Source organism: Nesoenas mayeri (assembly GCF_963082525.1).
Source record: "Nesoenas mayeri genome assembly, contig: SCAFFOLD_200, whole genome shotgun sequence".
Taxonomy (NCBI): Eukaryota; Metazoa; Chordata; class Aves; order Columbiformes; family Columbidae; genus Nesoenas; species Nesoenas mayeri.
In genome coordinates, this window is record NW_027660018.1 from 1 (window position 1) to 21530 (window position 21530).

The window sequence follows — 21530 nt, forward strand, 5'->3', positions numbered from 1 at the left end:
AGCCGGGGGGGGCCCGGCCGCGCCGCCCCCCGCTCCCCAGCGGCACAGCGCTTCGTCAGCACCCGCAGATCCGCTGCTGCGGACACGAGCGCCGGGGGGGGGCCCGGGGGTCCCGGTGGTCGTGGGGGTCGTGGGGGTCGGGGGGGTCCCGGTGCGGCGTCGGTGTCACCGGGGAGAGGCGGCGGGGGGGGCGGCAGCGGGCCCCCCCCGGTTGTTCCGGTAGCGAGGGGGGGCGGCGCAGCCCCGCGGGGGTCGGCGGCTCCGGGTGGGGGGTCCCCGAGCTGCAATGGGGGGGGGTCACGGATCAGCCCCGCGGGGGGGCCCCTCCGCTCATTTACCTTCCCCCGAGACCCCCCATATCCCCCCCAAACCCCCAATGTCCCCCCCAAACCCCCCATGTCCCCCCCAAACCCCCCATGTCCCCCCAGACCCCCCGTGTCCCCCCCCGTGTCCCCCAAACCCCGCGGTGCCGCGGGTCGCCGCAGCCTACCGCGCTGTTGCCATGGCGACGCGACGCCAGCCCCTGCCAACGCCCCTCCCCTTCCGGCCCGTCGCCAGGACGACCGGTGGTTCCGCTTCCGGCGGCCGCGGCGATGGCGGAGGCGGCGCTCGGCGGGAGCAGCTGCCGGGTCGGGATCGGAACCGGGATCGGAACCGGGATCGGGACCGGGGGGACCCGGGACACCGCGGTTTGGGGGTGCGGGGGCTCCCCAGGCGGTGCTGACACCCCCCTGTCCCCGCAGCTGGAGTTCGCGGTGCAGATGCGGTGCCAGAGCTGCGCGGACGCCGTGCGGGCGGCGCTGGAGGGTGTCCCCGGTGAGACCCCCGGAGCAGGGACCCCCCCCCGGAGCAGGGACCCCCCCCCTGGAACCAGGGACCCCCCCCGCAAAGAGTCAGGGAGCCCCCAAAGAGCCTGGACCCCCCCAAAGAGTCAGGGACCCCCCAAAGAGCCAGGGACCCCCCCAAAGAGTCAGGGACCCCAGAAGAGTCAGGCACCCCCCCTAAAGAGTTGGGGACCCTCAAAGAGCCAGGGACCCCCCCCAAAGAGTCGGGGACCCCCCAAAGTGTCAGGGACCCCCCCAAAGAGTCAGGGACCCGTCAAAGAGCCAGGGACCCCCCAAAGAGTCAGGGACCCCCCGAAGAGCCTGGGAACCCCCCCCAAAGAGTCAAGGACCCCAGAAGAGTCAGGCACCCCCCCAAAGAGTCGGGGACCCCCCAAAGTGTCAGAGACCCCCCCAAAGAGTCAGGGACCCCCCTAAAGAGCCAGGCACCCCACCGAAGTCTTGGGGACCCCCCCAAAGAGCCAGAGACCCCCCAAAGAGCCAGGGACCCCCTCAAAGAGTCAGGGACCCCCGAAGAGCCAGGGACCCCCCCCAAAGAGTCAGGGAGCCCCCAAAGAGCCTGGGACCCCCCCCAAAGAGTCAAGGACCCCAGAAGAGTCAGGCACCCCCCCTAAAGAGTTGGGGACCCCCGCAAAGAGTCGGGGACCCCCCCAAAGAGCCAGGGACCCCTGAAGAGCCTGGGAGCCCCCCCAAAGAGTTGGGGACCCCCCAAAGTGTCAGGGACCCCCCCAAAGAGCCAGGGACCCCCCCAAAGGACCAGGGAACCCCGAAGAGTCAGGCACCCCCCCCTAAAGAGTTGGGGACCCCCAAAGAGCCAGGGACCCCCCCCAAAGAGCCAGGGACCCCCGAAGAGCCTGGGACCCCCCCCAAAGAGTCAAGGACCCCAGAAGAGTCAGGGACCCCCCCCCTAAAGAGTTGGGGACCCCCAAAGAGCCAGGGACCCCCCCAAAGAGTCGGGGACCCCCCCAAAGTGTCAGGGACCCCCCCAAAGAGTCAGGGACCCCCCCAAAGAGCCAGGGAGCCCCCCCAAAGAGCCAGGGACCCCCGAAGAGCCTGGGAACCCCCCACAAAGAGTCAAGGACCCCAGAAGAGTCAGGCACCCCCCCAAAGAGTCGGGGACCCCTCAAAGTGTCAGGGACCCCCCCAAAGAGTCAGGGACCCCCCCCCCAAAGAGTCAGGGACCCCCGAAGAGCCAGGGACCCCCCCAAAGAGTCGGGGACCCCCCCAAAGAGTCAGGGACCCCCCCAAAGAGCCAGGCACCCCACCGAAGTCTTGGGGACCCCCCAAAGAGCCAGAGACCCCCCAAAGAGCCAGGGACCCCCTCAAAGAGTCAGGGACCCCCGAAGAGCCAGGGACCCCCCCCAAAGAGTCAGAGACCCTCCCAGAATCAGGGACCCCCCCCCTAAAGACTCAGGGATCCCCCCAGAATCAGGGACCCCCCAAAGAGCAAGGGCTCCCCTCAAAGACTCAGGGATCCCCCAAAGTGTCAGGGACACCTCAAAGAGTTGGGGACCCCCCCCCAAAGTCTCGAGGACTCCCTCAAAGAGTTGGGACCCCCCCAGAATCAGGGACACCCACAAAGAGTCAGGGACCCCCACGAAGAGTCAGGGACCCCCCCAGAGAGTCAGGGATCCCCCAAAGAGCCAGGGACCCCCCAAAGTGTCAGGGACCCCCCAAAGAGTCAGGTACCCCCCCCCAAAGAGCCAGGGTCCCCCCCTCCAAAGTGGGGTCCCCCCCCCATCACCCCATTTCCCCCCAAGATGTGCAGCTGCTGGAGCTGCGGGGACACCCCAGTGACTCCCCCCATAGACTCGGGGACCCCTCAAAGAGCCAGGGACCCCCCCCCAAAGAGTCAGGGACCCCCCCAAAGAGTCAGGGACCCCCAGAATCAGGGCCCCCCCCAAAGACCCAGGGACCCCTCAAAGAGCCAGGGAGCCCCCAAAGAGCCAAGGACCCCCCCAAAGAGTCAGGGACAACTGAAAGAGCCAGGGAACCCCCAAAGTGTCAGAGACCCCCCAAAGAGTCATGGACCCCCCTCCAAAGTGGGGTCCCCCCCCCATCACTCCATTTCCCCCAAGATGTGCAGCTGCTGGAGCTGCGGGGACACCCCAGTGATGCCCCCAAAGAGCCAGGGACCCCCCCCCCAAAGAGTCAGGTACCCCCCCAGATTCAGGGACTCCCCAAAGAGCCAGGGACCCCCTCCCAAAGAGTCAGGGATCCCGCAGAATCAGGGACCCTCCCAAAGAGTCAGGGGACCCCCCCAAAGATTCAGGGACCCCTCAAAGTGTCAGGGACCCCCCCAAAGAGTCATAGACCCCCCCGCAAAGTGGAGTCCCCCCCATCACCCCCATCTCCCCCCCAGATGCTGCTGCTGGAGCTGCGGCTGCCGGCGCAGACGGTGCTGGTGGAGACGACGGCGCCGGGCCGAGCGGGTGCGGCGGCTGCTGGAGGATTCGGGGCGCCCGGCGGTGCTGCGGGGGATGGGGGGCTCCCCGGACGCTGAGTCGGGGGGGGGGGTCCCCGCCGACGTCCCCGCGGCGGTGGCGGCGCTGGGGGGGGGCGGCGCGGGGGCTGCTGCGGTTCCTGCAGCTCTCGCCCACGCGCCTGCCTGGTGGACGGAGCCATCGAGGGGCTCCCCCCGGGACCCCACGGGCTCCACGTCCACGAGTTCGGGGACCTCTCAGACCCCTGTGACAGGTACGGGGTGGGGGGGACACACCTGCACACCCCCCCGGCGCTGGGGTGCCGGGGACCCCCCCCCATTCACCCTGTTGTTTCCCCCCCAAAAAGCTGCGGCGGCCACTTCAACCCGGACGGCGAGTGTCACGGGGGACCCCAGGATGAGCACAGGGTGAGCTGGGGGGGGGGGGGGGGGTTTGGGCTTTGGGGGGGGGGTCCTGGGACCCCCCCCTGACCCCCCAAATGTCCCCACAGCACGCGGGGGATTTGGGGAACATCTGGGCAGATGCTGAGGGCAGAGCCACCTTCCGCATGGAGGATTCGCGCCTGAGGGTGAGGCGGGGGGGGCACGGGGGGGCACGGCTGGTTGGGGGGTCCAGGCTGCACCCCACGGCTGTTTAGTGGGGTTTAACAGGCTCGGGGGGGTCCAGCCCCAGCCCTGCAGCTCTGGGGGGGTCTGGGCTGTGCCCCATGGCCATGGGAGGGTCCCTGAGCTCCCTCTGACCCCCCCCCCCCGCTCAATGTCACCAGGTTGGGGACATCATCGGGCGCTCGGTGGTGGTGGCCGCGGGCGAGGGACGACCTGGGCCGGGGCTGCCACCCGCTGTCCCGGGTGACCGGGAACTCGGGGCCGGGGTGAGTGTTTTGGGGGGGGGGATCTAGGGGTCCTGGGGGGTGTGGGGTCCCTGACCCGCTGTCCCTGTCCCCCCCCAGGCTGGCCTGCGGGGTGGTGGCCCGCGCGGCCGGGCTGTTCCAGAACCCCAAGCGGATCTGCCTCCTGCGACGGCCGCACGCTCTGGGAGGAGCGGGACCTCGCCAGGGCGACCCCCGGCCCCACGGCGACCCCCGGCTTGTCCCCCGGCCCCACGGCGGCCCCGTCTCCCCATCTCTAGGGGCCGCCGCGGCTCGGCAATAAACGATCGCTCGTCCCGCGGCTTCTTTATGGGGGAACCCGTGGCTGGGGGGGGGGGGCACCGGGGCCACAGGTCCCCCCGACGTTGGGCATTGCACATCGCGGCGCGGCGCCTTTAAGGGGGAGGCGTGGCCAGTTAAGTGGGCGGAGCGAGGCTGAGTAGGCGTGACCAGTGCGGCGACTGTTATAGGAAGGGGGCGGGGCGAAACGGAGTGGGTGTGGCCAGCACCGGCCCTGTTAAACCGAAGTGGGCGGGGCCAGACTGAGTGGGCGTGACCAGCGCGGTGGCGGTCAATGGGGCGATGGGCGGGGCGAGACTGAGTGGGCGTGGCCAACGCGGCGCCTGTTAGAGGAAGCGGGCGGAGCGAGACTGAGTGGGCGTGGCCAGCGCGGCGGCGGTCAATGGGGCGATGGGCGGGGGCGAGACTGAGTGGGCGTGGTTAGCGCGACTCCTGTTAAACTAAGCGGGGTGAGACTGAGTGGGCGGGGTCAGCGCGCTGCCTGTCATAGGAAGTGGGCGGGGCCAACGCGGCGTCTGTTAAACGAAGTGGGCGGAGCGAGACTGAGTGGGCGTGGCCAGCGCGGTTGCGGTCAATGGGGCGATGAGCGGGGCGAGACTGAGTGGGCGGGGTCAGCGCGATGCCTGTCATAGGAAGTGGGCGGGGCCAACGTGGCGTCTGTTAACCGAAGTGGGCGGGGTGAGTCTCAATGGGCGTGGCCAACGCGGCGCCTGTTATGGGAAGCGGGCGGAGCGAGACTGAGTGGGCGTGGCCAGCGCGGTTGCGGTCAATGGGGGCGATGGGCGGGGCGAGACTGTGTGGGCGGGGTCAGCGCGATGTCTGTCATAGGAAGTGGGCGGGGCGAACGCGGCGTCTGTTAAACGAAGTGGGCGGGGTGAGACTGAGCGGGCGGGGCCAGCGCGCTGCCTGTCATAGGAAGTGGGCGTGGCCAACGCGGCGCCTGTTAAACGAAGTGGGCGGGGCGAGACTGAGCGGGGCGGAGCCAGCGCGCCGGCCGTTACTAGCGAGGCGGTGGGCGTGGCCAGCGCCGTGGGCGGAGCAGCGCGCAGGCGCAGTGGTGCCAGCGGCAGCCCTGGGTGGGCGGGGCGCGGCCGCCGCGCAGGCGCAGTGCGCGCGCGCAGCCGCCGTCCGCCGCCGCCGTTCCCGCCCCGCTCTGAGGAGACGCCGCCATTTTGTGCCGCCGCCGCCGCCGCTAAAATGCGCCCCCGCATCAAACTCTTCGTGGGCAACGTCCCCGAGGAGCCACGGCCGAGGAGCTGAGCGAGCTGTTCGCCGGCGTGGCCGGCCCGGTGCTGGGCATCGCCCTCATGAAGCAGTTCGCCTTCGTGCACCTGCAGGACGAGGCGGCGGCCGCCCGCGCCATCGCGCAGCTCAACGGGCACCAGCTGCACGGCCGCCGCATCGTGGTGGAGCCGTCGCGGCCCCGGCCCACCAACACCTGCAAGATCTTCGTGGGGAACGTGTCGGCCGCCTGCACCAGCGGGGAGCTGCGCTCGCTGTTCCAGCAGTACGGCACCGTGGTGGAGTGCGACGTGGTCAAAGGTACCGGAGCACCGGGGGGGGCTGCGCCGAGCGCTCCGGGCCGCTGGGGGGCCGCGTTGTGGCCGCCCGGGGTCGCTGGGGACCCGCGTTCTGTCCTCCGGGAGTCCCGCGTTCTACCCGCCGCGGGGACCCGCGTTCTGTCCTCCGGGAGTCCCGCGTTGTGCCCGCCCGGGGCCACCCGGACCCGCGTTCTGTCCTCCGGGAGTCCCGCGTTGTGCCCGCCCCGGGGCCACCCGGGACCCGCGTTCTGTCCTCCGGGAGTCCCGCGTTCTACCTGCCCGGGGACCCGCGTTCTATCCTCCGGAGTCCCGGTTCTGTCTGCTCGGGGACCCGCGTTCTGCCCGCCCGGGGTCGCTGGGGACCCGCGCTCTGTCCTCCGGGAGCCCCGTTCTACCCGCCCGGGGACCGCGTTCTACCCGCCCGGGGACCCGCGTTCTGTCCGCCCGGGGACCTCGCGTTCTGTCCGCCCGGAGCCCGCGTTCTGTCGCCCGGGGACCCGCGTTCTGTCCTCCGGGAGTCCCGCGTTCTGTCTGCCCGAGGCCCGCGTTCTGCCCCGCCCGGGGTCGCTGAGGACCCGCGTTCTACCTGCCCGGGGACCCCCGTTCTGTCCTCCGGGAGTCCCGCATTCTGCCGCCCGGGGTCGCTGGGGATCCGCGTTCTACCTGCCCGGGGACCCCCGTTCTGTCCTCCGGGAGTCCCGCATTCTGTCTGCCCGGGTCCCGCGTTCTGCCCGCCCGGGACCCGCGTTCTGCCGCCCGGACCCGCGTTCTGCCCGCCCGGACCCGCGTTCTGCCCGCCCGGGGACCCGCGTTCTGTCCTCCGGGAGTCCCGCGTTGTGCCCCGCCCGGGGCCACCCGGGTCCCGCGTTCTGTCCTCCGGGAGTCCCGCATTCTGTCTGCCCGGGTCCCGCGTTCTGTCCTCCGGAGTCCCGCATTCTGCCCGCCCGGGGCCGCTGGGGACCCGCCTGTTGCCGCCCGGCCTCCGCGTTCCGGGTCCCGCTCCCTGGAGCCGTTCCCGGCTCCCGCCGCGGCTTCGCCTCCCGCCAGCGCGGACAAACGAACCCTCAACCCACACCAGGGTGGACTGAAGTGCCGGTTGTTGGGGACCCCGGTTGCGTCCCGGGCGGGGCCGTGGTCTGTGCTCTCTCGCCGCAGCTGAACCCCCTCTGCACTGCCCCCATCTCTCTGGTGTGTCCCGCGTCGGGGACACGCGTGGCGTGCCGCAGGGCGGGGGGGGGGGACGCGCCGGTGACCCCGCGACTCCCGGACCCGTCGCGCCGACACCGGGGAACGAACCCCCGGTTACCGCGTCCCGGCAGCGCAGCCGTGCCGCTCGCTCCATGGCGCTGGGGGGCGCCCCCGTGCTCCTCTTCCTGCTGTCCCCCCCTTCCCTTCCTCCTGCTGTCCCCCCTTTCCCCCCGCCTCTCTCTGTGTCCCCCCCTTTCCCCCCCTCTCTCTGTGTCCTCCCTTTCCCCCCTCTCTCGCTGTCCCCCACCTTTCCCCCCTCTCTCGCTGTCCCCCCCCTTTCCCCCCTCTCTCGCTGTCCCCCCCTTTCCCCCCTCTCTCGCTGTCCCCCCCCTTTCCCCCCTCTCTCGCTGTCCCCCCCTTTCCCCCTCTCTCGCTGTCCCCCCCTTTCCCCCCTCTCTCGCTGTCCCCCCCTTTCCCCCCTCTCTCGCTGTCCCCCCCTTTCCCCCCTCTCTCGCTGTCCCCCCCTTTCCCCCCTCTCTCGCTGTCCCCCCCTTTCCCCCCTCTCTCGCTGTCCCCCCCTTTCCCCCCTCTCTCGCTGTCCCCCCCTTTCCCCCCTCTCTCGCTGTCCCCCCTTTCCCCCCTCTCTCGCTGTCCCCCCCTTTCCCCCCTCTCTCGCTGTCCCCCCCTTTCCCCCCTCTCTCGCTGTCCCCCCCCTTTCCCCCCTCTCTCGCTGTCCCCCCCTTTCCCCCCCTCTCTCGCTGTCCCCCCCTTTCCCCCCTCTCTCGCTGTCCCCCCCTTTCCCCCCTCTCTCGCTGTCCCCCCCTTTCCCCCCTCTCTCGCTGTCCCCCCCTTTCCCCCCTCTCTCGCTGTCCCCCCCTTTCCCCCCTCTCTCGCTGTCCCCCCCTTTCCCCCCTCTCTCGCTGTCCCCCCCTTTCCCCCCTCTCTCGCTGTCCCCCCCTTTCCCCCCTCTCTTCGCTGTGTCCCCCCCCTTTCCCCCCCTCTCTCTCTGTGTCCCCCCCCCTTTCCCCCCCTCTCTCTCTGTGTCCCCCCCCTTTCCCCCCCTCTCTCTCTGTGTCCCCCCCCTTTTCCCCCCTCTCTCTGTGTCCCCCCCCTTTTCCCCCTCTCTCTGTGTCCCCCCCCCCCTTCCCCCCTCTCTCGCTGTCCCCCCCCTTTTCCCCCCTCTCTCGCTGTCCCCCCCCTTTTCCCCCCTCTCTCGCTGTCCCCCCCCTTTTCCCCCCTCTCTCGCTGTCCCCCCCGGTCCCCCCTCTCTCTCTGTTCCTCCTTCTCTTCTCTCTTCCTTGCCCTCCCCCTTTTCCCCTCTCTCCCCCTGGTCCCCCCTTTCTCTGTCCCTCCTTCTCCCCTCTCTTCCTCCTGGTCCCCCCCTTATCTCCTGCCTTTCTCTGTCCCCTCTCTTCCTCCTGGTACCACCGCTCTGTCCCCTTCTCTTCGTCCTGGTACCCCCTCTCTCCCCCCTTTCTCTGTCCTCCCTTCTTTTCCTCCTGGTCTCCCCTTTTATCCTCTCTTTATGTCCTCACCCTTCTCTTCCTCCTGGTTCCCCCCCTCTGTCCTCTTTTCCTCCTGGTCTACCCTCTCTTCCCCCTTTCTCTCTCCCTTCTTCCTCTCTTCCTCCTGGTCCCCCCTTATCTCCTCCCTTTCTCTGTCCCCTCTCTTCTTCCTGGTCTCCCCTTTTCTCCTCTCTTTCTCTATCCCCCTCTCTTCCTCCTGGTCCCCCCCCTACCCCTCCTCCCCTCTCTTCCTCCTGGTCCCCCCCTTTTTCTGTCCTCTGTTCCTCCTGGTACCCCCTCTCTCCTTTCTCTGTTCCCTCTCTCTCTCCTGGTCCCCCTTCTCTTCTCTCCTGTGCCCCCCCTTTCTCCCCTTGGTCCCCCTATTTTCCTCCAGGTCCCCCCTCTCTTCCTCCCGAGTCCTCCCCTTTCTCTCCTGCTCGTCTCCCCTCTCTCCTCCCTCTTCTGGTTCCCTTTCTCTGGTCTCCTCTCTCTCCTCATCCTCCTTATCTCCTCCCCGTCCTGGTCCCCCCCTTCTCTCTCCTGGTCCGCTCTGTCTGTCTGCTCGGTGTCACTCGCTGTCCCTCGGTGGCTCCGGCTCTCTCTGGCTTTGCTTCCCGGTGCGACGGGCCGGCGGGACCGGGGCGAAGCGGCGCGGCGCACAACAGGCCGCGCCGGGCGGGCGGCCGGGCTCGTGAGGTCCGGCGGGTTGATCGCGCGGCGGAAGCCAACGCAGGCGGTTTCCGGCCGAGCCCGAGGGGCTCGTTAAGCCGCTGTAACGAAGTGTCTTTTCTCCCCACCGCCCTGCCCGCTCAGACTACGCCTTTGTGCACATGGAGAGCGAAGCCGACGCCAAAGTGGCCATCGAGCAGCTGAACGGGAAGGAGGTGAAGGGGCGGCGGGTGAACGTGGAGCTCTCCACCAACGCGCACAAGAAGGGCCCGGCCGCGCCGCCCGCCGTGGCGCCGGACAAGAGCAAGCGCCCGGGGCTGGAGTACCGCGAGAAGTTCCAGCCCAAGCTCGAGCCGCTGGACCAGCAGCGCCGCGCGCCCGACGCCGCCTTCCCCGCGGCCGCCGGCTACGCCGCCGCCTCCTCGCTGTACGATTACCAGCAGCGCTTCGGCGGCGGCGCCGGCAAGTACGAGGCCCTGGAGGCGCCGGCCCGGCCCGCATCCCCCTCCTACTTCGGCAGGGACCGCAGCCCCCTGCGGCGCTCCCCGACGCGTGCCGGCTACGCCACGGCCACGCTCCCGGTGACGGCGCAGCCGGCCGCCTACCGCGCCCAGCCCTCGGCATCGCTGGGGGCCGCCTACCGTGCCCAGCCCGCCGCGTCCCTTGGCGCGGCGTACCGCCCGCAGCCCAACACCGGCGTGGCCGCAGCTTACCGCGCCCAGCCCTCCGCCTCACTGGGCAACGCCTACCGTGCCCAGCCCTCGGCGGCCCTCGGTGCCGCCGGCGCGCAGCCCAATGCCAGCTCGCTGGGCTCCTACGGCGGCCAGGCCGCCAGCGCCTATAGCGCGCAGCCCGGCACCGCCCAGCTCTCCGGCTACGGCGTGCAGTCCGCCGCGCTGGCCTCCTCCTACGGGGCGCAGACCGCCTCCGGCTACTCCTCCTATGGCGCTCAGGCCTCTGCCGCCGCCTACGGCACCGGCACAGCCGGCTACAGCGCCCAGGCCGTGGCCACGCACGTGGCGTCTTACAGCGCCCAGGCGGCCACCGCCAGCCACGCCGCTGGCTACGGCGCGCAGCCCGTGGACGGCCACGCCGCCTCCTATGGTGCCCAGCCCAGCGCCGCGCTCTCTGCCTCCTACGGCGCCGTGGCCGTGCACGCCACCTCTACGGCGCCCAGGCCGTCACCCGGCCACGCTGCCACCGCCGCCTACCAGCCCGTGGCCGGGCACTCGGCCTCCTACGGCGCCCAGCCAGCCGCCGCGCTCTCCGCCGGCTACGGCGCCCAGCCCGGCTACGGCGCCCAGCCCGCCGCCAACCTGCCGGCGTCCTACGGCAGCCAGTCGGCCGCCGCCCGCGCTCTCGGTCACCTTCGGCGCCCAGGCCGCCTCCTCGCTGGCCATGTCCTACAGCAGCCAGGCCGCTGCCGCCTCCTACAAGGCGCCGGCGTCCGCCCCGTTGACGGCCGCGTACCGGGCCCAGGCCTCCGGCTCGGCCGCCGCGTCCTACCCGGCGCAGCAGCCGTCCTCCGCCGCGCTGGCGTACCGGAGCCAGCCCGGCAACGCCTACGACGGGCCCAGCCAGCTGGGGCAGCAGGCGGCTTCGTACCTGGGGCTGCCGCCGGCCACCGCCGCGCTGCCCTATGAGCGCACCCGCCTCTCGCCGCCTCGCAGCGCCGCCTACGACGACCCGTACAAAAAATCCTCCGCCTTGGCCAAAAGGTACGGCACCGCGCCGGCCCGCCGCGTGCCGCGCTCCCCGCCGCCACACTGGCTCGGTTCCCGGTAACGCGCAGGGGTGGGCACCGGTGCAGCCGCCGGTAACCGGCTCCCTGGGGTGGGGACAGGGCTTCGACCGGGGTGGGGGCTCGTCCTGCGGCGCCAAGCGTCTGATCCGTGGGACACCAGGCGCTTCGTCCCTGTTGTGCTGCGGTTGTGCCGGCGGCGCCGCCCGCCCCGAGCCTGGTGCTGCTGTGGCGCGTTCCCCCGCTTGGGCCACGGTGCCGCCGTCGCGCCGTTAACCGCCGTGTGTTCTCTCGCCCAGGTACGGCTCCGAGCGCCGTCTGTCCGACCTCTCGGATTACCGGCGCTTAGCGGACTCTCCGCTGGCGTACCGCCGCTCGCCCACCAAGTCCCCGCTGGATTACCGCCGCCTCCCGGAGCCGCACGCCGATTACAGCCGCTACTCGGAGCGGCTACGGCGACTACTTGCCCGCCGCCCGCGTGCCCTCGGGCTACCAGCGCCGCCTTTGAGCCGCGGCAACCGCGCCGGGGGGTCGTGTTCGGTTCTCCACGGCGCCGCTGGCTGCCGTGATCGCCCCCCGGGGCAGGGACGGTTCTCTTTTTAGCTGCTCTTTTTGGTTTATTTTTCGAGTTTTTAGCGTGAGAGCTACGCTCCCGTCAGGGGGAGCGGGTGACGCACGCGGTGCCGCCGCGAACTGTCTCGCTCGCTGCACACACAGCCGTCGGCACCGCTGGCACTTGATTGCAGTTCGTACCCCGAGCGCCTGTTGCCGCTGCGGTCTTTTATACCACGAGTTCCCCGGTTTGGGTTCATTTCCCCCGTTTTCAGTGCGTGACGCCCGGCACGGTTTTGTACGACGGTCAATAAACGCTGGGCTCTGCCGTTTCCCCCACCGCCTCCCGCCTGGTTCTTTCCCGTGAGGGGCTGGGACTGGCGCTGCACCGCGGCTGTCGTTTGTGGCCGTCCCATTGCGTCTGTCTGTCCCTGACCGCGGCTCCTGCAAGTCCTGGCGGCGCCATCACCCCCCGGCGCCGCAGCCGCCGTTGCGCTGCGGAAGAGGCGGATTTGGAGCGCAAGCAGAGTTTACCAGAGCGTCACCGATGGACCCGGCGGTGCCGGATTGACCGTACGCCACCGCGAGCGCACCCCGCCGACCCCTGCCTGGGGTTTGGGGTGAGAAACGCTGGGTTTGGGAGCAGCTGCATGTACACGAGCGCAGGGTTTGCTCCGGTTCCGCCGCGCCAGCCGCCGCTAAAGCCATTTGCGTCCTGGTTAATTAACGCGGTTGTGCCGGGGTGGGGGGACGTGCCTGACCGCGGTGGGGGTTAATTAACGGCCACAGTAACGAGCGGGGTCTGACACTTCTCCTCCTTTTCCAGGGCCCAGGAGAAGCCATCCCGGAGCAGCCCGTGGGTGATCACACACAGGCAATTAATTAACAGCAATTAGCAGAGACGGAATCACCCCGGGGGAGGCGGCTGCTGACGAGCTCCAGTCACAAACGCAGCCCAAGGGCCGGGACGTCGGCAAAGGCACCGCAGGGGGATGGTTTGTTAACCTAACGAGCAGCAGGGGGGCTAATGAGGCAGGTTAATTAGCAGGTGGGAAGAGGAGGGGCAGAAGCTCTGGGGGGGTGAGAGCCAGGGGTCCCTTGGTGGGGCTGGAGCAACATTTTGCTGCCCCCCAACTTGGACACGGGCAGAGCGCAGGCAGGACACAGGTGGGTACAGGCAGCACCGGTAACTCCAGCACCGGTAACACCGGTAACTCCAGGATCTGGTAGGGGAGGGGGGGAATGGAGCCCAGAGAAAGAACCGGTGCCGGAGCCAGGGGGGGTTTGTGAAAAATCGGAGTTTATTTTCCCGGAAAAGGGGGATTGGGGACGCTAAATGGGGAAGGGGGGGGGGGGCTCCCGCCGCAGGGTCGGCGCCGGCGCGGCGAGTCGGCTACGGCGCTTTGTACCAAAAAGCTACGAGCGGGTCGTTCACCCTCTTACAAAAATAAAGGAAAAGCCACTACCGCTGAGGGGGCTGCGGCGGCTCCGCGCTGGCGGGGCCGAGCGAAGCGAAGCCGGCGCGGCGGCTACGGCCGCGCCGCTCACCCTGCACCAAACTACCTGCAAAGCAAAATCCGGACAGCGGGAAGCTGGGGGCGGGGGGCAGAGCTACTCGAGCGTTCGTTAGGGACCGGCTCGTTAGCGGAACGCGAGACGCGCGGTGCCAATGCGGTGCGACGGGAACCCGACGTCCAGCCGCAAATATCTTACCTGGAAGAGAAAAGCAGAGTTGGCGCAGGGGCCTCACCGGGACCGTGCCGGGGCCGTGGTGGGCGCCGGGGGGCTGCCGGCGTCCTGAGAGCGGCCGTGGCTGCGCCGGGACCCCCGCGGCAGTGCGCTAGGGACAGCAGCCACGCCGACGGACATGTGCTGTGGCAGCAGCCCGGCTGCCAGCGGCGTTTACCGGGAATGGCCGGGAGCACCGTTCCCGACCAGGATGTGGATGCTCGTGGTGCCGGGGCTGTGCAGGAACCCCTGCCCGCGGTGACGGTGCCGGGACGGCATTGGGCTCAGCACCGGATTAAAGGCAGTGCCAGCCCCGAGGGACAACAACCCACCAGTGTGAACCGGTGCACCGATTGCCACGGCGCAACCACACCGAGCCAGTACCGGGGCTTTAACGCCCAGCGAGACGCCGGTCGGGCTCACAACATCACCGCAACCCGTGGCACTACCAGGGATGGTGGGGATACCACCCCACACCTCAGCAGCCAGGACCCCCCTGCTGCGGTGCTCAGCAGCACCGCCGGTCACAAGGCGGCAAACGCCAACGCACCAAACCCACCAACACGCTCACCTCGGGCTCAGAACGCCGAGTACCGCGCCCGGTCACCATACGGGTCGCGCCCGAACCGCTGCACGTCGTAGAGCGAGGCGCGGGCCACCGAGGACACCGGCGACAGCTGCCCCCGCTCGTACGTGTAGGCCTCTCCCACGGTGCCGGCCGCGGCGGCCGCGCGGCGCAGGGGGCTCCGGTCCCGCGTGTAATAGGAGGAGGAGGCAGCGGCCGCGGCGGCGGTGGCGGCGGCGACGGCGGCCGCGGCGCCCGGGGTGGGCAGCAGCGCTCGGTCGTACGCGTCGAGCGTGGTGGGGATGCGGGCGGCCATGGCGGTGCTGGCGGCCACGGCTGAGGACTGGACCTGCGAGTACTGGGCGTACTGGGAGTACTGGGCCATGGTCTGCTCGGCGTAGGCGTCGTACGCCGAGGCGGCGGCATAGGAGCGGACGCGGTAGCGCTTGTAGTAGTCGGCCATCCCGCCGTAGGCCTCGTCGTAATAGACGGTGTCGCCGTAGCCCGCGGCGTAGGGAGTGCGCACGGCGCCGTACTGCTCAGTATAGGCCTCGGTAAAGTCCGGCACCTGCCCCGGGCGGTCCACCGGGCACTCCTTGGACCAGTGGCCCTCCTTGCCGCAGCGGTAGCAGCCGCTCTTGTCTCCCATCCCGGGCGCCGTCCGCAGGCGGCTGGTGGACAACTGCACGCGCATCCGCTTGCCTTGGGGAGAGACGCGAGAGCCGCCAGTTACGCCGTGGCACCGCGAGCGCGGCACAACCACGGGCGCTGGCCCACGCGGCCTCCGACGGCACCGCGCGGGGAGTGACCCGGCGCGGGAGGAGCCACCGCGGGCTCGAGCTGGAGCTGCCGCCCGACTTACCGGGACGGTGCTGCCAGGGACGCGGCTCTGCCAGCACCACCAAGCTCTGCCCGCCCCCGTCTGAGCCCACTAGCGAGCCACCAACCACCCCGGCACGCAGCCAACCACGGCTTTGCACCGGCAACCAGCACACCATGGTGCTGCCGCGGCAGCCTGGAGAGCAGCCGGCAGCGCCGCATCAACGGCAAAGTGTCGCGCCAGAAAACGCTCGGTGCAGCGGCACGAGGGATGCAACGCTGGGTAACCGCGGCACCGGGAAAGCCAAGCGCAGCCGGGAGCTCCGGAAGCGGCCGCACCATCCTGGCTGGAGTTTGGGGAACGCCTGGGATTTGGGTGGTGGGGTTTGCCGAAACCCCCGCGGGAACTGGGAGGGCCGAGCGCGGTGCTACACCGGAGTGCCCACCCAGCTGCCAGATGGGGAACCCGCTCGCCGTTGGTGCCACCGCGGCTCAGCCGTGAATCCGGACGCTCGGTGTCGCGTCCGCGCGGCGACGGCTGCCAAAGCGCCCGCGCCGCATCTCGTCCGGGAGCCGGCACGCCGAGAGCCCGAGCGAGCGCCGCCGCGTGCCGCTGGCAGCGGGATCCGGCGCCTCCGGCACCCTCTTACCAAGGCTACAAGGGCGGGGGGCAGCCCCGGGCGCGGCGGCCGTCGGCACAAGGGTCGGGACGTCGCCGGCGGGATCCTCCTGCGAGTGGCCGTGCTGGTTAATCAGAGATGGGTCAGTCCCGGCCTCCCCGGCCCAGCCCCAAACCCCGGCTGCCGCAGCAGCGCCGGCGCGGCCCCAAACGCCACGATCAGCCCCATTCGCGCCGAATCGCCGCGAGGGGAAAGGCAGGCGGCGTCTGCCGCCGCGCCACCGCCTGCGCGGGACCAAAACCACCGCCTGGGGACACTGGGAACACCGGGAACACCGGGAGCCCCGACCCGGCGCGCGTCACCTTGGAACTCGGTGTTGTCCAGCCCGCGAATGGCCTCCACCGCGTCCTCCGCCCGCTCCATGTGCACGAAGGCGTAATCCTTGACGATGTCGCACTCGATGACGGGGCCGTACTCCTCGAATTTGGCGCGCAGCTCCATGTTGGTGCAGGCGGGGCTGATGTTGCCCACGTGCAGCTTGGTGGAGGCCTTGCTCTTGTTCTTGCTGGCCTCCACGTTGATGCACACGCCGTGCAGCTTGTGGTGGTGCAGGTTGCGGATGGCGTCCTCGGCCGCCAGCCGGTCCTCGATGTGCACGAAGCCGTAGTTCTTGATGATGTCGCACTCCAGCACCTTCCCGTACTGCTCGAACAGCGAGCGGATCTCCTGCTCCGTCGCCTCGCGCGGCAGGTTCCCAATGAACAGCTTCACCATGGTGGCGGTCTGCGGCGGGACGGGGGAGTCAGAGCCACCACGTGTCCCCCAAAACCTCTGTGTCCATCCCCAGTGCTCCCTGTCCCCCCATCCCTCACCGCTGTGACTCCCCAGTTACCATATGGGGGGGTCAGAGCCGCCACGTGTCCCCAAAACCACTGTGTCCATCCCCAGTGCTCCCTGTCCCCCCATCCATCACCCCTGTGGCTCCCCAATCACTATATGGGGGGGTCAGAGCTGCCGTGTGTCCCCAAAACCTGTGTCCATCCCCAGTGCTCCCTGTCCCCCCATCCATCACCCCTGTGGCTCCCCAATCAACATATGGGGGGGTCAGAGCCACCATCTGTCCCCAAAACCTCTCTGTGTCCCCATCCCTCAGCCCTGTGGCTCCCCAGTCACTATATGGGGGGGTCAGAGCTGCCGTGTGTCCCCAAAAGCTCTGTGTCCCCCATCCATCACTATTGCGACTCCCCAGTTACCATAATGGGGGGCAGAGCCACCGTGTGTCCCCAAAACCTCTGTGTCCATCCCCAGACCTCTGCATCCCCCCATCCATCACTATTGTGACTCCCCAGTTACCATATGGGGGGGCAGAGCCACCGTGTGTCCCCAAAACCTCCCTGTGCCCCCCCATCCATCACTATTGTGACTCCTCAATTACCATATGGGGGGAGGGGGGTCAGAGCCACCGTGTGTCCCCAAAACCTCTGTGCCACCCCATCCATCACTATTGTGACTCCCAGTTACCATATGGGGGAGTTAGAGCCACCGTGTGTCCCCAAAACCTCTGTGACCCCCCCATCCCTCAGCCCTGTGACTCCCAATCACTATATGGGGGGGTCACAGCCACTGTGTGTCCCCAAAACCTCCCTGTGACCCCAAAATCTCTCTATCCATCCCCAAAACCTCTGTGTCCCCCCATCCATCACTATTGTGACTCCCCAGTTACCATATGGGGGGGCAGAGCCACCGTGTGTCCCCAAAACCTCCCTGTGTCCCCAAAACCTCTGTGTCTCCATCCCTCACCCCTGTGACTCCCAATCACTATATGGGGGGGTCAGAGCTGCCATCTGTCCCCAAAACCTCTGTGCCCCCCCATCCATCACTATTGTGACTCCCCAGTTACTATATGGGGGGGGTCAGAACTACTATGTGTCCCCAAAACCTCTGTGTCCATCCCCAGACCTCTGTGCCCCCCCATCGATCACTATTGTGACTCCCCAGTTACCATATGGGGGGGTCAGAGCCACCGTGTGTCCCCAAAACCTCTGTGCCCCCCCATCCATCACTATTGTGACTCCCCAGTCACTATATGGGGGGGGTCAGAGCTACTATGTGTCCCCAAAACCTCTGTGTCCATCCCCAGCGCTCCCTGTCCCCCCATCCATCACTATTGTGACTCCCCAGTTACCATATGGGGGGGTCAGAGCTGCCATCTGTCCCCAAAACCTCCCTGTGCCCCCCCATCCCTCAGCCCTGTGACTCCCAATCACTATATGGGGGGGTCAGAGCCACTGTGTGTCCCCAAAATCTCTGTATCCATCCCCAGACCTCTGTGCCCCCCCCATCCATCACTATTGTGACTTCCCGTTACCATATGGGGGAGTTAGAACCACCGTGTGTCCCCAAAACCTCTGTGTCCCCCCATCCATCACTATTGTGACTCCCAATCACTGTATGGGGGGGTCACGGCCACTGTGTGTCCCCAAAACCTCCCTGTGACCCCCCATCCATCACTATTGTGACTCCCCAGTTACCATATGGGGGGGGTCAGAGCCACCATGTGTCCCCAAAACCTCCCTGTGACCCCAAAATCTCTCTATCCATCCCCAAAACCTCTGTGTCCCCCCATCCATCACTATTGTGACTCCCCAGTTACCATATGGGGGGGCAGAGCCACCGTGTGTCCCCAAAACCTCCCTGTGTCCCCAAAACCTCTGTGTCCCCATCCCTCACCCCTGTGACTCCCAATCACTATATGGGGGGGTCAGAGCTGCCATCTGTCCCCAAAACCTCTGTGCCCCCCCATCCATCACTATTGTGACTCCCCAGTTACTATATGGGGGGGGTCAGAACTACTATGTGTCCCCAAAACCTCTGTGTCCATCCCTAGACCTCTGTGCCCCCCCATCGATCACTATTGTGACTCCCCAGTTACCATATGGGGGGGTCAGAGCCACTGTGTGTCCCCAAAACCTCCCTGTGACCCCAAAACCTCTGTGTCCATCCTCAGTGCTCCCTGTCCCCCCATCCATCACTATTGTGACTTCCAGTTACCATATGGGGGGGTCAGAGCCACCGTGTGTCCCCAAAACCTCTGTGCCCCCCCATCCATCACTATTGTGACTCCCCAGTTACCATATGGGGGGGGTCACAGCCACCATGTGTCCCCAAAACCTCCCTGTGCCCCCCCATCCATCACTATTGTGACTCCCCAGTAACCATATGGGGGGAGGGGGGTCAGAGCCGCTGTGTGTCCCCAAAACCTCTGTGCCACCCCATCCATCACTATTGTGACTCCCAGTTACCATATGGGGGAGTTAGAGCCACCGTGTGTCCCCAAAACCTCTGTGACCCCCCCATCCCTCAGCCCTGTGACTCCCAATCACTATATGGGGGGGTCACAGCCACTGTGTGTCCCCAAAACCTCCCTGTGACCCCAAAATCTCTCTATCCATCCCCAAAACCTCTGTGTCCCCCCATCCATCACTATTGTGACTCCCCAGTTACCATATGGGGGGCAGAGCCACCGTGTGTCCCCAAAACCTCTGTGTCCCCCCATCCATCACTATTGTGACTCCCCAGTTACCATATGGGGGGGCAGAGCCACCGTGTGTCCCCAAAACCTCTGTGCCCCCCCATCCATCACTATTGTGACTCCCCAGTTACTATATGGGGGAATCAGAGCCACCGTGTGTCCCCAAAACCTCCTTATGTCCCCCCATCCCTGTGACTCCCAATCACTATACGGGGGGTCAGAGCTGCCGTGTGTCCCCCTGTCCCCCCCATCACCACACAGGGCGTCCCCAGCCCCCCAACCCTGCTGGGGGCTCACAGCCCCCCAAACACCTCAAATCCCCAAGAAACGCCCCCAAACCTCTCCGTATCCCCCCCCAATACCTCAAATCATCCAGAAACACCCCAAAACCCTCCCGGGGGGGCAGAGCCCCGCCCTGAAGCCCACCCCCCCCCCTCAGGGGTCCCTTGGCCTTCCCGAGGCCTCCGGCTCCCTCAGCGCGGCCGCGCCTGCACCGGGCCCGGGCCGCCCCGCCCGGCCCCCGCAGCGCTGCCCCCCGCGTCTCCTCCTCCCCTTCCCCGTCTCCCCCGTGTCCCCTTCCCCGTGTCCCCCCGGCCCCGCCGCTCCCGCTCCCGCTCCCGGCGCCGCCCGCACCTGCGCCCGGTCCGCGGCGCGCTCCTCACAAAATGGCGGCGGCGCAGCCCGGCTTGGCGACAGCTTCCCGCGCTCTCATTGGGCGGCGGCGCTGTCCGTCAAGCGCTCCCGCCTACCGCCGGCCCTCTACGGATGGCATAGGTGGGCCCGCCCACCGAGGCGTCGCAGCCAATCACGGGGCGCGGAGAGCCGGAGGAGGAGCGGTCCATTGCGGGCTCCGCGGGGGGGTTGGGGCGGCCCATGGGTGGTGTGTGGGGGGGTCCGCCCCGAACTGGGAGCCCCAAACTGGGAGCACTGGTGTGACCCCCGTTCCCGCCCCAGCGCGTCCCAAAGTCACTTCTGGAAACCTTCCCGCCCCACCCCCGTCCTCATTTTTAGCTCCATTCTTATGTTTATTCTCATCTTCATCCTCATCTCCCCCATCCCATCCTCATCTTCATCATCTTCATCCCACCTTCATCTTCATCTTCATCTTCATCTCACCCTCATCTTCATCTTCATCCCATCCTCACCTTCCCCCATCCCCATCGTCATCTTCATCATCTTCATCCCATCCTCATCTGCATTCTCATCTTCATCATCTTCATCCCCACCCCATTGTCATCTTCATCATCCTCATCCTAATTCTCATCCCCCCATCCTTGTCTTTATCATTTTCAGCCCCACCCCATTGTCAGCTTCATCATCTTCATCCTCATCTCCCCCATCCCCATCCTCACCTTCATCATCTTCGTCCCAACCCCATCATCATCTTTATCATCTTCATCCCATCCTCATCTTCACCCTCATCCCATCCTCATCTTTATCATCTTCATCCCCACCCCATTATCATCTTCCTCATCTTCATCCCATCCTCATCTTCATCCTCGTCCCCCCCATCCTTATCTTCATCATCTTCATCCCCACCCCATCGTCATCTTCATCCCATCCTCATCTTCATCCTCATCCCCCCATGTCTTCCTCATCTTCATCCCATCCTCACCTTCATCCTCATCCCCCCATCCTTGTCTTCATCATCTTCATCCCCACCCCATCATCATCTTCATCATCCCCATCCCATTCTCATCCCCCCATCCCCATCCTTGTCTTCATCATCTTCATCCCCACCCCATCATCATCTTCATCCCATCCTCATCTTCATCCTCATCCCCATCCTTGTCTTCATCATCTTCATCCCCACCCCATCGTCATCATCATCCTCATCCCCCTCATGTCTTCCTCATCTTCATCCCCACCCCATCGTCATCTTCATCCCATCCTCATCTTCATCTTCATCCCCCCATCCTTGTCTTCCTCATCTTCATCCCCACCCCATCATCATCTTCATCATCCCCATCCCATTCTCATCCCCCCATCCCTATCCTTGTCTTCCTCATCTTCATCCCCACCCCATCGTCATCTTCATCCCATCCTCATCTTCACCCTCATCCCCCCATCCTTGTCTTCCTCATCTTCATCCCCACCCCATTGTCATCTTCATCATCCTCACTCGTCCTCATCCTCATCCTCATCTTCATCCCATCCCCCCCCGCCCCCGCACTCAGGACCCTCCATTCTCTACAGTCACTTTATTGGGGGTTGTGGGGACATCACTGGGACATGGGGACATCACTGGGACATGGGGACATCACCGGGACACGGCGGCACACCGGCGGGGGGGGGGGGGATCCCCCCAGCGCCGCCCCCCCCGCGTCCCTCCGTCCCCCCCGCTGTGTCCCCCCCCGGGTTCTACTTGTTCTTCTTGAAGAAGCTGAAGCGCTTGTCCTTGTCCTTGTCCTTGTCCTTGTCCTTGTCCTTGTCCTTGTCCTTGTCCTTGTCCTTGTCCTTGTCCTTGTCGCGGGGGCCGCGGGGCACGCTGCGTGCCCGCGTCACCCCCTTCCCGCCCCCCCCCGGGGCGCCCCCCCCTGGGAACGGCGGCACCGGAGCCGCCGACGCCGCCGCCGCCTGGATCACCCGCAGCCATGTGGACATCTCGGCCTGGGG

At 67.4% G+C, this 21530-nt stretch overlaps 3 protein-coding genes across 4 annotated transcripts; 2 read left to right on the plus strand and 1 right to left on the minus strand.

Annotated features, from left to right (window-relative positions):
• Positions 1-592: 592 nt before the first annotated feature.
• Positions 593-4414, plus strand: CCS (copper chaperone for superoxide dismutase; the record flags this gene model as incomplete). Its single annotated transcript, XM_080364494.1, is given in 13 exon segments — positions 593-629; positions 744-816; positions 3205-3208; positions 3210-3261; positions 3263-3393; positions 3395-3446; positions 3448-3539; positions 3633-3693; positions 3777-3854; positions 4053-4097; positions 4099-4157; positions 4236-4296; positions 4298-4414. Coding segments are annotated over 13 exon segments (861 nt in total). The 5' UTR covers position 593.
• Positions 4415-5651: 1237 nt separating this feature from the next.
• On the plus strand, positions 5652-12805 carry RBM14 (RNA binding motif protein 14; the record flags this gene model as incomplete). Its single annotated transcript, XM_080364491.1, is given in 6 exon segments — positions 5652-5694; positions 5697-5996; positions 9502-10709; positions 10711-11075; positions 11398-11542; positions 11544-12805. Coding segments are annotated over 6 exon segments (2124 nt in total). The 3' UTR covers positions 11607-12805.
• Positions 12806-12933: 128 nt separating this feature from the next.
• On the minus strand, positions 12934-19573 carry LOC308052413 (RNA-binding protein 4B-like). 2 transcript variants are annotated; one of them, XM_080364492.1, is made up of 4 exons: positions 19548-19573; positions 15745-16165; positions 13950-14645; positions 12934-13363 (listed from the first exon to the last, which is right to left on the minus strand). In XM_080364492.1, exons 2-3 carry the CDS (start codon positions 16154-16156, stop codon positions 13957-13959), a joined length of 1101 nt encoding a protein of 366 aa, XP_080220618.1. In that variant the 5' UTR covers positions 16157-16165; positions 19548-19573; the 3' UTR covers positions 12934-13363; positions 13950-13956. The 2 variants fall into 2 exon arrangements, with proteins under 2 accessions (XP_080220618.1, XP_080220619.1); XM_080364493.1 differs by lacking the exons at positions 12934-13363; positions 19548-19573 and adding an exon at positions 15413-15506 and having other exon boundaries at positions 14553-14645; positions 15745-16176.
• Between the last annotated feature and the right edge of the window lie 1957 nt (positions 19574-21530).